The sequence below is a fragment of the Erigeron canadensis genome, chromosome 4, assembly GCF_010389155.1.
Source record: "Erigeron canadensis isolate Cc75 chromosome 4, C_canadensis_v1, whole genome shotgun sequence".
Lineage (NCBI taxonomy): Eukaryota > Viridiplantae > Streptophyta > Magnoliopsida > Asterales > Asteraceae > Erigeron > Erigeron canadensis.
In genome coordinates, this window is record NC_057764.1 from 38,726,587 (window position 1) to 38,740,123 (window position 13,537).

General features: G+C 33.1%; 1 protein-coding gene across 1 annotated transcript; it reads left to right on the forward strand.

Moving 5' to 3' along the window:
* Nucleotides 1-5,956: 5,956 nt before the first annotated feature.
* On the forward strand, nucleotides 5,957-12,145 carry LOC122597570 (pentatricopeptide repeat-containing protein At4g39530). Its single transcript, XM_043770146.1, has 2 exons — nucleotides 5,957-8,916; nucleotides 11,850-12,145. The coding sequence occupies exon 1, from the start codon at nucleotides 5,957-5,959 to the stop codon at nucleotides 8,486-8,488; it is 2,532 nt and encodes an 843-aa protein (XP_043626081.1). The 3' UTR covers nucleotides 8,489-8,916; nucleotides 11,850-12,145.
* Nucleotides 12,146-13,537: the final 1,392 nt, after the last annotated feature.

The window sequence follows — 13,537 nt, forward strand, 5'->3', positions numbered from 1 at the left end:
TTTCTTCCTCACATCACATGCTCACATCACATGGATGGCCCCATTTAAAAGTGACGTGGATGCCACGCATGCATACACTGTATCGACTCATATGTGTTATTCATATGGAGACTACAATGCACATATAAAGCTAGTTTCAATGGCATAAAGAATATTTTGTATGTGTGTTCCATATATAGGAATAAGTTCCTCATAATGCAACACATTGTTCAATTTCCCTTTTTTATATGTCAACCGTTCCCATTATTCTAGATAAACATATTTAACTCTATAATTGCTATGGAATTTTGTGATTGATATGATGGGCTAACAATAAGTCATGATAAAAGTGCCACAAATGCTGATTTTTGGATCTAGTTCTTATCTTCTTCTTTTCTAAACAGATCGATTAATACTATTATAACAGATATCCAACATCAAACGAAATTTGGCAATCAAATGTGGTATAAGTTTGGTTCTTGTGACGGGCACATTATCCACCTCTATTACCACTAAGCTCTTTTATTTTTTCCTCTTTTGGGTTTAGGGAGGCAGATAAACAAGACTGTGAACAACATCTTAAACGACACAAAATGTCGATAATAATATCCAAACCCGTTAAGCAGAGGTGAGATTAATGACATAATTATTTTGAAAAATGAGGCAGGATAATTCGGATTTAGAACTAAAATTCATAATATTATTTAATGATCGAACCCAAACCTTAGGTGGTGTTTGGTATGTCTAAATGGCATATGGAATGGAAAACCCAACTCCATTCATTACCCAATTAATCACACATTCAATTCCTTAAAAAATATATAAAAAAGTGATTGATCAATCTAAGCAAATTAACCTAATAATCGATTACTTAACAATATGATGATGACATTTGGCATAATCAATAGAAAAAATTTGGAGAGATAATGAATATATTACACTTGTCATGTGATAAAAACTTTAAATTGATTATTAGGTTGATATATTGATACTCAATACAAAAACGTCTATTTTCATTCTCTCTACCCCGTTTTTCTTTCATTACATGAGTTAATAAGTCTATGACAAAAATCAATAACAGATATTATAAATGGATTACACTTAGTCGCATATTATTGTTTATTATGGGTACAAATAAGTCTAGAAAAAACCAAATTCTACTACTAGTGATGGCTTCCTCATGATTTCATCTAAGTTTTCTTCATTCTTTCGCCTCTCTTTTGCTCCATTTGATCCATTAATGTTTCGGCTAACTCTCCTCATTGACACATCCAACTTAAACATCTATCTGATGAAGCGATTAAAAGAATACCAGATCGAGTCTTTATTCAAGGCAATGAATAAACACACCATCCACTTCAACATGAAGAGAAATCACATGCATGCGCATCTTTATTCTTTGGACTGCAATATTACTTCAAGAATCTGCCATCTTAATTATGTGATGCAGAAATTAGCCATAGCTTTCGAAATCAGAACATATATTGAGCTTCACATGTTTCATAGTCAAGAACTTTAATTATCTGTTCACCTTTATTTTATTGATTTTTTTCAAGTAACTTTATGATATCCTACAAACTCTCAGAACGAATAGTTGTATTTTTATTGAAAAATTCATGGTGAACTTTTAATTTGAAATGTATAATTTTTATTTTTTTTTAGACGTTAACAAAATCTTTAACATTTTCCATGAAATAATACAGTAGTGATCTACTCCATAACCTCTATGTGGCCGGTGATGAGTAATTTAGCTACTAGTGCTAATGATCGGATTTTATATATATTTCTTCTATTTGCGTATGTAGTTTAAAGATTTTGTTAATTGTATCTATTGATTCTTTTTATGTACATTTATAATTTGTCTACTAACAACTATATATAAAAAAAGGTAAATAGGTTGAAAATCTCTGGTCTCATGTACCGTTTTGGTACCCAGAACGCATATCGCATAAAACTTATGCCCGACAATCACCATCATATCCTCACACATGGGATCACAAAATATAGTTTCCTCACTTACCTTTGGCAAGTTTTAAACTTGTGACCTCTAGCCTTCATTTGTGGCCCCATATAGTCACATAGTGGCGGCTGAGGCGGTAAAAAAAAAAAATCCCAGAGAGGGCAAAATTAAAAAATTCGTGAAATATAAATATAAAAGGGATCAAAATGTTAAAAACCTATAAGAATCTTTTTAAAATCAATGAAAAATTTGAAATTACATGACAAAATCTAAATTTTGAGTAGGACATTTGCCCCCCTTTGCCCCTCATGTGGCACCGTCCCTGAATGGCGGTACCACTATAGTTATATATATATATATATATATAGATTTTCCTTATTTTGGAACTATTTTTTTAAGAACCATGAAAACTCTTAAATTATGTATTGGATCACATGTTTTTTTTTCTTCATTCACATATGAAATGATATAAAAAAGTATGTTATAGAAGAAACTTTTTTATAAAACCTTCAAAATAGCCCTTTGTGAACTTGTGAATGAATTTATTTACGTTTTTGTTCACATGTTAACAAATGGGTATACATGAGGTTTTTTAAAAAAAAATTTTCTTCTGCAACATATATTTTTATAACGTTTCACATGTGAATGAACAATAAAAACATGTGATTCAATACATAATTAAAGTTCTCAAGGTTCTTAAAAAAAATGGGTTCTCAAAATAAACGTCTATATATATATATATTAGAACGACGTGTTAGTTGGTTAATGGTTTGAACCCTAGTTGTGACATTCAAGCGAGCAGTATACTAGCGGTTGAAACCCAAAGGCACCCGTAGAGACCAAGGATGCGATAACACAACCCACACACGTTTAAAAAGATATATATCCAAAACCATAAAGAATTAAAATTCAATCTTTGATCTCCAAACCAACATCATATCCCTCTCCCATAACCAAAAAATTATTTTTTTTTTATTGATGGGGAACGTCAATGTCATCAAGCCAAACTTAAGTATCTCTAGTTATCTAATTTGTTACTCATATTTTTTTTAGGTGTATGCAAATTAAACTTAATTTATAAGATATATTTTCACCGTAGAATTGTGACACCCGTAATGCCGGTATTCCGGTAATGATGGCATGATGCCACACAACATTTATACCCACATAAGATTTGAGTCATTTGACACGTACATTAACCTGCACAAAGCTAGATAGAAATTAGAAATTTATGCAGTTCATGTTGTGGTGGTACCGGTTTTTGGATAAAGCTAGAATATGCATCTTTTTTTTTATTCTTTTCACCGCAATAATTCAAATCCCCACTTTAAAATTTCCACGTGCATGTATATATATACAACGCGGGTCTTGAGAAATCAAATGTTCATGACGAGCCGGAAAAGGAAGACTGATTACCCCAATTAACCAAACAAATATCTACTAAATTTTAAAGCATTTATTCTCCTTATTTTTTCAACTTTAACTATGTGAAAATCTCAAAACACTTCTATCACTTATTCATAATACCCTTAGAAGAAATCTCAACCACTCATTTTTTTTCCTCTCCTCAAATCTCAACCGTTTATTTTTCTCTTTCATCAATAAATCATTTTATTCTTTTAATTCATTCAAAAACTTCCATTTAGAGATGTTATTCGATATATTTTAGACGAATTTTTAAATCCGATGACGGAGCCCGGACGACTATGGCATTTGGCTATCACACTCTATGACCTATCACCTCCTATGATCTATCATACTCTATGATTTATCACCCCTACCATCTCATCGCCGCAACGCGCGGATACTTTGTCTCGTTTACAAATAAAATCTTTTATAAAACATGAAATTCAAATTTATCAGCATGAGTTTTGTTTTGGGTCAAACCAACACAAGCTCAACCCTGTTATTAACTTATTTAAAAAGGAAGTGATATCAATATCATTTACCTTGATGAAGTTACCACAATTATGCATTATTGACTTATACAGTTAGCTATAAATTTTGTATGTTATGGTACATTTATCAAAAATAGCGGTATAAATATCACTTCCCATTTAAAAATGGATATCTCCTAAAGGTTTTTTTGACAAGTAAATTCAATAATATAAAATAAAATAAAATAAAATTTTAATTATATTGATAAAATAAAATACAATATTTTTTGTTTAATAGTCAAATGTCAAAGCTAGTGGCTCTCTATAACACCTAATTGCCACGGGTAGTCATCAAAATTGGATGTTGTCGTATGTTTTTAAGATAAAATATTTTAAATAAGTTGAAGTTTATGGTTTATCAAGAAAAAGAGTTGATTGGTTCTCAGTTTTTTTAAAAAGAGTTCTTAAATAACTCTTTATGATATAATCACAACATGTTAAGAATGTCTTTATCATCATATATGCTCACGATCCATGATTTAAGGTAATCAGAGCATGCTCACAACAAAAACTTAGACTATCTCCAATGGGATGTTTTTGGGTGCCCTTAGGTGTTCTTGGATATCCTTTGCGGTTGAAGCTTGTCCAAAACTAAAGATTTTTTGATGCATGCCCTTACCCAAGGGCATGCCCTTACATACCTTTACTTATATTTTTTTTTATTTTTAGTGGAGTTAAAGGATATGTAAGAATGTTTGTATAGTTGGAGATAAATATATATGATTTTAAGGATTATAAGGATGTGGATGTGGCACTTCAAGGACGACTAAAGACGTCTTTAACATTAGAGATATCGTTAACACCAATTGAATGAGATTGATTGTCATTGTCAAAGAATCTTGATGTGGTCCCTTTCTAGGTATCCATGTAAAGTTTTTGTCACCTTTAATAATTCAAGAAAAGTTGTAGTTCGATATGAATATGAAGATTTTCCTATATTCTTCATTGGATTAGAATGTGTTTCCTTAATCGAAATCTGGTGGTTGATAAATACATTTCGAGACAATGGTCCAAGAAATGCTCTTTAACTGACGGTCATAAATCTTAAGAAACATAGAGTTGTACATGGTGCTAAGAAACCAAGATAAACGTTATGTTCATATTCGTTAATTAAATCTATAAAAAAAATAAAAATAAGTAAATAAATAAAAGGCTTATTCTTTCAAGTTGTATGCATATATCTTAGTTTGTGGACACGTAAGGATAACGAGAGATTCATTTCCATATCACTAGCTAGGTCCATAAATAAGAATATACGTGTGATATATGAACTATATATATATATATATATATATATATGAGGGAAGGGAATATGTGGCTATCTTGTACCTAAGTTTGGGTATAGAACTCCTCACATGTCAATTTTTTAAACCATAAATATCATGGAGGTCATGTGATTTATTTATTTTGCAACAAATATTAAAAAATTAATAGGTGAGGGGATCTATACCCAAGCTTGGATACATAATAGCCATATATTCACTTTTCTCTCTCTATATATATATATATCACAGAAAGCCAATCCACGACTTTGAAATCTTTTTGTTAATGTGTCAAGTTGGCGTCGATTCTATAGATACAACCTCGATGCTTATTTGTGAAACGAGAATGAATACAAATGTTCTCTTAGAGATGATCAATACATACCTAAGATGATGGAAATGAAATTTATTTGAATCGATTCTATATCTTACGGAAAACAATATTCTAAAAATGATAGGCAAAATTGGTATAAAATTAAGCTCTAAGTGCTGACTTTCAACTTGTTATAAAGTATAGATAGTACAGTTAGACAAAAATTGTTTTTAGGACTGACGAATTTTTTTTCCTTTAAAGTTATCTAATGAAAATACTCGTATATTTTTTCTATTAAAATGTATGTAGCTGTAAAGATGTTATTGATAATTATTAGACCTCTTTGGAGATGGTTAAATTGTTTGTAAGTAAAGCATGCAACTTAACATTCCAAGAAAGATGAAGGGGTGTTAATGTAAATATTTCTCTATTTTTATAGTATTTAATTTAATCAATTCTGTTAAAGCTTTTGAAAGCTACTGAATATGGACATTCAAATTTACTAATGAAAAACCACGCAAGAAGAAGCTTAAATACAGCCATTTTGCTTGTAAAATCTTGTAATAACAAAATCATATACAACCAATTTGCAAAATGTTACAAGTTTTCTACTTTAATACCTGAAATTACAAACCCAAGAGCCCGAAAACAAGAACTTGCTAAGCTGTTACAGTCATCATTGGCTACTAATTATCCAAGATACTATTATAAATCAATTCATGGAAAGATTATAATATATGGGTTTCAATCAGATACATTTCTTGCAAACTTATTGATCAATGTTTATTCTAAATGTGAGTATTTGGCCTGTGCACGTAAGGTGTTTGACGAAATGCCTGAGAGAAGTATAAGTGCTTGGGCTACGTTGATTTCGGGTTATACTCGACATGGGTATAGTGAAGAAGGTTGGTTGGTGTTTGTTATGTTTAAAAGAGAGAGTGATGAGAATGTAAATGAGTATGTCTTAGCTAATGTTGTTCGTGGTGTTACGCAGTTAGAGAGTATGCATAAGGGTTCTCAGTTGCATAATTTAGTGGTTAAAACGGGTCTTGATCATGATGTTTATGTTGGTACGTCACTCGTTGATTTTTACTGTAAAGTTGGGAAAGTTCAAGATGCAAGATTGGTTTTTGACGGTTTACCGATTAAGAATGCGGTAACGTGGACAGCGATGATAGCTGGTTATGCTAGAGTAGGGAAGAGTGAAGTTTCATTGCAGGTGGTGAGACAAATGAGAGAAAGTGATGTTGTCCCTGACAAATATGTTCTGTCTAGTGTTCTAAGTGCGTGTTCCGTTGTTGGGTTTTATGAAGGTGGAAAGCAAATTCATGGTGTTGTGATAAGAAGAGGAGCGGCGATGGATATATCGGTGAGCAATGCACTAGTAGATTTTTATGTGAAATGTGGTAAAGTGAAATCGGGAAGGAAGGTTTTTGATAAGATGGTAGTCAAGAATGTTATATCATGGACCACGATAATTTCTGGCTATATGCAGAACTCATTTGATAATGAGGCTATGGGTCTGTTCATAGACATGACTAGAAATGGTTGGAAACCAGATGGTTTTGCTTGTACTAGCATTTTAACGTCATGTGCTTCACTTGAGGCTCTAGAGCCTGGTAGACAAACACATGCTTATACTATCATGACGAATCTTGATAAAGATGACTTTGTAAGCAATGGTTTAATTGATATGTACTCGAAATGCAATTGTCTTGATGATGCTAGAAGGGTATTTAACGGCATCCCAAATCGCAATGTTATTGGTTACAATGCAATGATTGAAGGTTACTCGAGGCATGGAAATCTTTATGAAGCATTTGATCTTTTCCATGAAATGAGGCTTAGAAACATTAACCCGAGCCTGTTGACTTTTGTCAGTCTTCTTAACGTTTCAACTTTGTCGCCCATTTTAGAAATAGGCAAACAAATACACGGTTTTATGATTAAATATGGTGTCGCTTTGGAAATATATGCTGGCAGTGCTCTGATCGATGTCTACTCAAAGTGTTCTTCCATACTTGATGCACGACTTGTTTTTTATGAGATGTCTGAAAAAGATATAGTAGTATGGAATGCTATGTTTTTTGGGTATACCCAAGTATCAGAAAATGAAGCAGCTCTCAAACTGTATCGAGAACTGCAACTTTCATATCAAAAACCAAACGAATTCACAATTGTGGCACTACTTACAGCTGCTAGCAACCTTGCTAGCTTTCCCCATGGACACCAATTCCATGCACAGCTCTTAAAAACAGGTTTAAACCTTGACCCTTTTGTCACAAACGCGTTGTTAGACATGTACGCAAAGTGTGGAAGAAAAAAAGAAGGTCAAGATCTATTTAACTCCACAGTTTACAGAGACATTGTTTGCTGGAACTCAATGATATTAACACACGCACAACATGGAGATGGTAAAGAATCTTTGGAATTGTTTGAAAGAATGTTGAATGAGGGAACCCAGCCCAATTATGTCACATTTGTAGCTGTGCTTTCGGCTTGTGACCATATGGGACTAGTCAAAGATGGGTTTAACTACTTTGAATCAATGGCTAATTTTGGTATTGAACCAGGGTTGGAACATTACGCATGTATGGTTTCATTATTAGCCCGAGCTGGGAAGTTGTATGAAGCTAAAGATTTCATTGAGAAATTACCGATACCTCCAGCTGCCATAATCTGGAGGAGTTTGCTAAGCGCATGCAGAGTTTCTGGAAATCTTGAAATGGCTAAATATGCTGCAGAAATGGCGATTTTGAATGATCCAAAAGATAGTGGATCGTATGTTTTGCTTTCTAATATTTTTTCAGCTAAGGGTATGTGGGGTGAGGCGAAGAAGGTGAGACAGAAGATGGAGTGTAATGGTGTTGTGAAGGAATCTGGATGTAGTTGGATTGAAATGAACATTGAGGTTCATGCATTTATTGCAAGAGATCAATCTCATCGTGAGGCGGGTTTAATTTATACAGTGATTAATAATCTAATTGATCATGCTAGAACATTATTTGATGCACCAGACCCCTGTATGTTTTGTTGATAAAGGATTGAGCAATTAATTAAAGAGATTGAACTAAAGGTTAAAACTATGGGTAGTAATTTGTTTCCATCTTCAGTTACTCGTCTGGAGATTCTTAAAGTCGCTCAAATGAACTGACTTTCATTTTAGTGGTTATCAACCTTGAGTTAAAAAATAGATGGGAAATTGGAGGTTGAAAGTTTAAACCTTAGCAGTTCTTAAAAGGGAAAAAAATGACAACTCTTGTGTGACAGCGTCAGACTGCTTTGGAAAGCATTTTGATTTGGAAGCCGGTGGATCTGGAGTGGATTAGCTGGCCAAAGGCTAGACATCACGATTACCAAACAAAGGCTTTCCGTGTCTATCTTCAGCATTTAATAGGAAGAGTCTGTGATCACTTAAACGTTCTCACCAACGTTGAATGCTGAAACATCTAGACTTCATTTGAGGTAACAACTTCAACCCATGCACACTTAAATGGCCAATTGGTTATGTGAAATCTCTATCAGGTTAATGAGTCGAACGGACCGAAAATCTCTCAAATGTTATCTGTAGTCAACAAAACCCCTCATCGTGCATCATCCAAATTTTAGATTATTATAGTTGTATAGCTTCGCCATTGTAGTTAACATATTACTTTCTTACAGAAAATTTTTAAAATTTGCAACGTTTGTAGGTTAACACAACCCATTTTTACTCGCATTATATGTTTCTTTGATCTCTTTAAGAGTCTAGCTCTATTGATTTTTTTTTGGGAAAAGCTAGTCGAGCTTTATTGATTACTACTTACTACATATGCGTGTTTCGAGCTGATGTCATTACATATTATATATCTATATAAATTGACACTGGTGAGTGGTCAATGAATCATTCGACTTTAAATTCAGAATATGTAAGATTAAATTCTTTAAAGTCCTGCATTTACACGACGGTTGGATCATAAACCAATTACATCTTAGTCGTTTAAAGTCTTGAACTTTGACCACCATTCGATTGCTTTTTGTTATTGATTATGGCTGTCAGATCAATTATGTGATCCGTGTGACTTTGTTTAAACCAATAAAAAAAAGAACGTGTGATTGAGACATGTGAAGTTGATGGTGAAAATGATGATCCCACGTCCTTCAATCATCCGTGAAATTACTTATTTTAAAGTTGCCAAACCTCGAAGTTGTGACTTGAATTTCGATTTGGAAACTTAAAAACCAATGTGACACATGTAGGAATGGTTGCAATTTGCCATAACAAAATGGGTGGGTCAGTTTGGACGGGTTAGGTAACGGGATAAACTTTGCAGGAGCTGGAATCAGCTCTACATTTTTCCTTTTTTTTGTTATTTGATAGTATTGATATGTCCAATCCAAACTTATATAGTGTTGTGGGATGTTTTTAATAAACTGAAAATCGATAAATACAACTAGTGTACAATTGTTTCTATGATGTACACAATAATCAACATAGATTTATGTGTTTTATCTATGTCTTGCACAACAAACACACCGTTGATAAGTGGTTAGAGTATGATTTACTTATATGATATATGTATAAATGTTTTTGCTCCTATTCTTGATGAACTAATATTGGTAGCATATGTGGAACTGGTTTTGGATTCCCATTGTTGCAGCTTCGGAAATGGATGAAATTTGTAGTGTCTTTGAACAAAAAAGGATATTTACTATACCACCTAATTTTTGCTCAACTGGCATGTCTTTGTATACCTAAAACCCTTTTGATGCCCAATTGCCTATAGCAATGACATTTTTGTTGGATGGATCCTAATTTTCAAGTGAACTTGTATAATCTATACTATATTATAAAGCAAAAAGTCCCCTGTCTAAATTTTAAGTTTCAACATTTACTTTCCCAAAATTCCCCCTATCAATTTTATATTTACCTAAAATAACTATATTATCCTTTCTCTCTCCTCAAATCTCAACCAATCATTTTTTTTTCTCTCTTCCATAAATCATTTATTCCTCCAATTCATTCAAAATCTTTTATCTCAAAAACCGTACATCGATAAATTATAAAAATTATATGGGTGTTCTTAAAATTTCATGCTCTTTCATTAGAGATGTCATTTGATATACTTTTGACGAATTTTGAAATCCGATGTCGGAACCCGTACGGTTAAGACATTTGGCTATCACACTTTATGACCTATCACCCCCACCATCTCACCGCCGCAACGCGCGGGTACTTACTCTCGTTATTATAAAAAGGGGGACTGCATGTTGGTTCAGCTGATGCTTTGTAGAGATATTACCAGTTTACCACCATAAAACATGTAAAAGCTTATGTTGATGTTCTCTATATGTTTTTACTGTTATGAGATTGAAGTTCCCCTCTACTTAAAATGGCATCTAAACCATCTTTTTAATTTCTGCAGGGATGATAAATCCTCCTAGTAATCCTTCTAAAGCTAGAACCTTATGAAACATGTAATCCACTCATTTTCTTTAATCATCTCATCTCTTGATTTTGCCATGTGTAGTGATCTTGTTGTTAGGAGGATATATCATTACTAGACTTTACTGCTTTCTTTTTTTCCGGACAAGGAAATGAAATGAATTACTGGGCAGCTCTGTTCTCAGCTCTATTGGATCCAATATGTCATCTCATGGTCTCAAGTCTAGAGTGTTGCAATTCATTTTAGTGAGCACTATGGGTATACTCTTTTAATTGTGAGTTTCGTAATTTCGTTTTTATCTGGAGTAGTAGAAGGTCCAAATTGTTGTACTGGTTCTGGTCTTGTATGTCTCACTCTGTGTCCAAATCTTCGTAATTTCCTACTTTTGTCTGATCTTGGTCACGATCTTATGGTTTTGGGTTAGGATGCAAGAGGTGTTTGGTTAGTAGCATCCACAGAATGTTGCATTTTAGATTGTGGATGTGATTTATGAGAGAATTGCGGTTGTAATGACTCTCTTTTATGCTGCAAATTTAACTCTAATTTGTTTCTAGTTTAATTCACCATAACACAATAACATGGATAGGAAAGTCTTTACGGGGTAGCCCTCTACAACTTTACCCATATTGAGTCATTATCCAACACATCTTTTTCATCATCTACTTTTACATTTCTATCTTGATTTGATTAATCTTTCTTGTCAGTGGATTTATACAACTGGTTTTGAAAGCTAAAGAAATACCAGTTAAAGCAATAGATTTTAGCCAGTCAAGTTCAGTTCCTGGTGTCTATCTACCATTTTAAATAGGATAGGATGTACATTTTGTTTCTAACTACTCGTATAATATTTCAGCTGGGTTAATCACTAACCTTCTATTAAAGCATCAAAGTACCTTACAAGCGAACCTGTTTTTCGATTTTAGCATTTTGGGATTTTACTGAACCAACTTCTTTGTTTTTATGTTTGTGCAGAACTTGTTGTAGCTCGCTCTATGAAAGATGGAGAGTTGGAATTTTGCAAAGAACATATTCACACAACACAAAGGAATGGGTCTGTATGATTGAATCACACCCCAAGTGGTAAATCTCACTTTATATATAGCATAAGTGTTATCAATTCAATCTTTGTATCATCAAAAACAAAATTTAAGCTTACAACTACGATGTGAAATCCAACTTTAGAGAATTACCTCTTGATAAGCTTTCGTTCTGAACTCTTATGTAAACATTGTATTTGGAGTTTTTGAAACCACATTCTGATTTTCAAAGAACTTTGATCGTCATTAACTACACATTAGTATGTTTGTATACTGAAATTACACGGTAGCAGAAGCTGGTTAAGCATGTCCTCAATGAGATCAACATTGCTAAGGCCAACTTGAGATTGATTAAGCTGTCTGGGGTTAGCGTCCCAATGTCCAACTTGGGTTATCGTTATATGTAAAAATGAGCTGGGTTAACCAATCCAGTCATCGTTCATGTTGGGCGAGCATCTAAGTTGTTCAAGCTGTGGCAGATCAGTTCAGGTAAATGCAGGTCTAGTCATAGCAAGATGGATGGCCAACTTTTGTCACCCCAAGAAGAGCCAATCCAAACTAGGTCAGTGTTCAAGTTAGATCCACGTCCAAGCAAAGTTAACCAAGCTGGATCCACCCAATTTGGCCAAACAGGTTGACAATACTATGTACTTGTCGTATCTAATTATATAAATTTCATATTTATATACGCTAGCCGTTGTTGGGTATTGCTAAAATTGACCTTCATATATCAAGTATATAACTGTTGTTTAGTTTGGTGGTGCTTGTATTTTTCAAATTTTCATATAACTTTTGTTCTTCAGACTTTCAGTTGTGCATGCCTATGTTTGCTTGGACCAATATTTCAACAAGGGGCCATTTGACTTTCTCTTTTTCTTCAAATGATGGCTACACAATCTCGATATGTCGAATTTTAACCAGGAATTGGTAAGGGTTCTCATATATGATTGACAATGATTTAGAATTTTTACTTTTATAACAATCTAATTTTACTTTAACCACATATCTTAGTTTGTTGTTTTGTATTCTTGTTTGTTGTGTGCAAGAAGTTTAGTGTTGAATGTAAAAACTTCATGATTCATCATAAGTTCTAATAAATTTAAATTGTTTTAGTCATACTGTAAGTAAAACTTTTTAGCTCACAACAATGCTTACATGGTCCTTAGATAATACCAATCTATGTTTATTAACATCTGGTTATAAACGATCAAAAATCACGTTTAAAAAATAAACAAAAGACGATGATAAATTTCTACAACTAAAAAATATCAATTGACCTTTAACATCGATGGTAATAGATACAAATCATACAACAATAGCAAAAAAAAATTCCTAAATCAATTTGCTTAAAAAATGAGTTAATTATGTTTATGTTAATACGAGGGAAAGTACACATGCGTTGCAGCGATGAGATGATGAGCGTGATAGGTCATAGAATGTAATAGGTCGCAGGAGGTGATAGCCAAATTCCTTATCTGTATGAGCTCCGTCGTCGAATTTAAAAATTGGTCGAAAGTATATCAAATGACATCTCAAATGAAAGAGCATGAAATTTTAAGAGCACCCATATAATTTTTATAATTTATCGATATACGGTTTTTGAGATAAAGATTTTGAATGAAT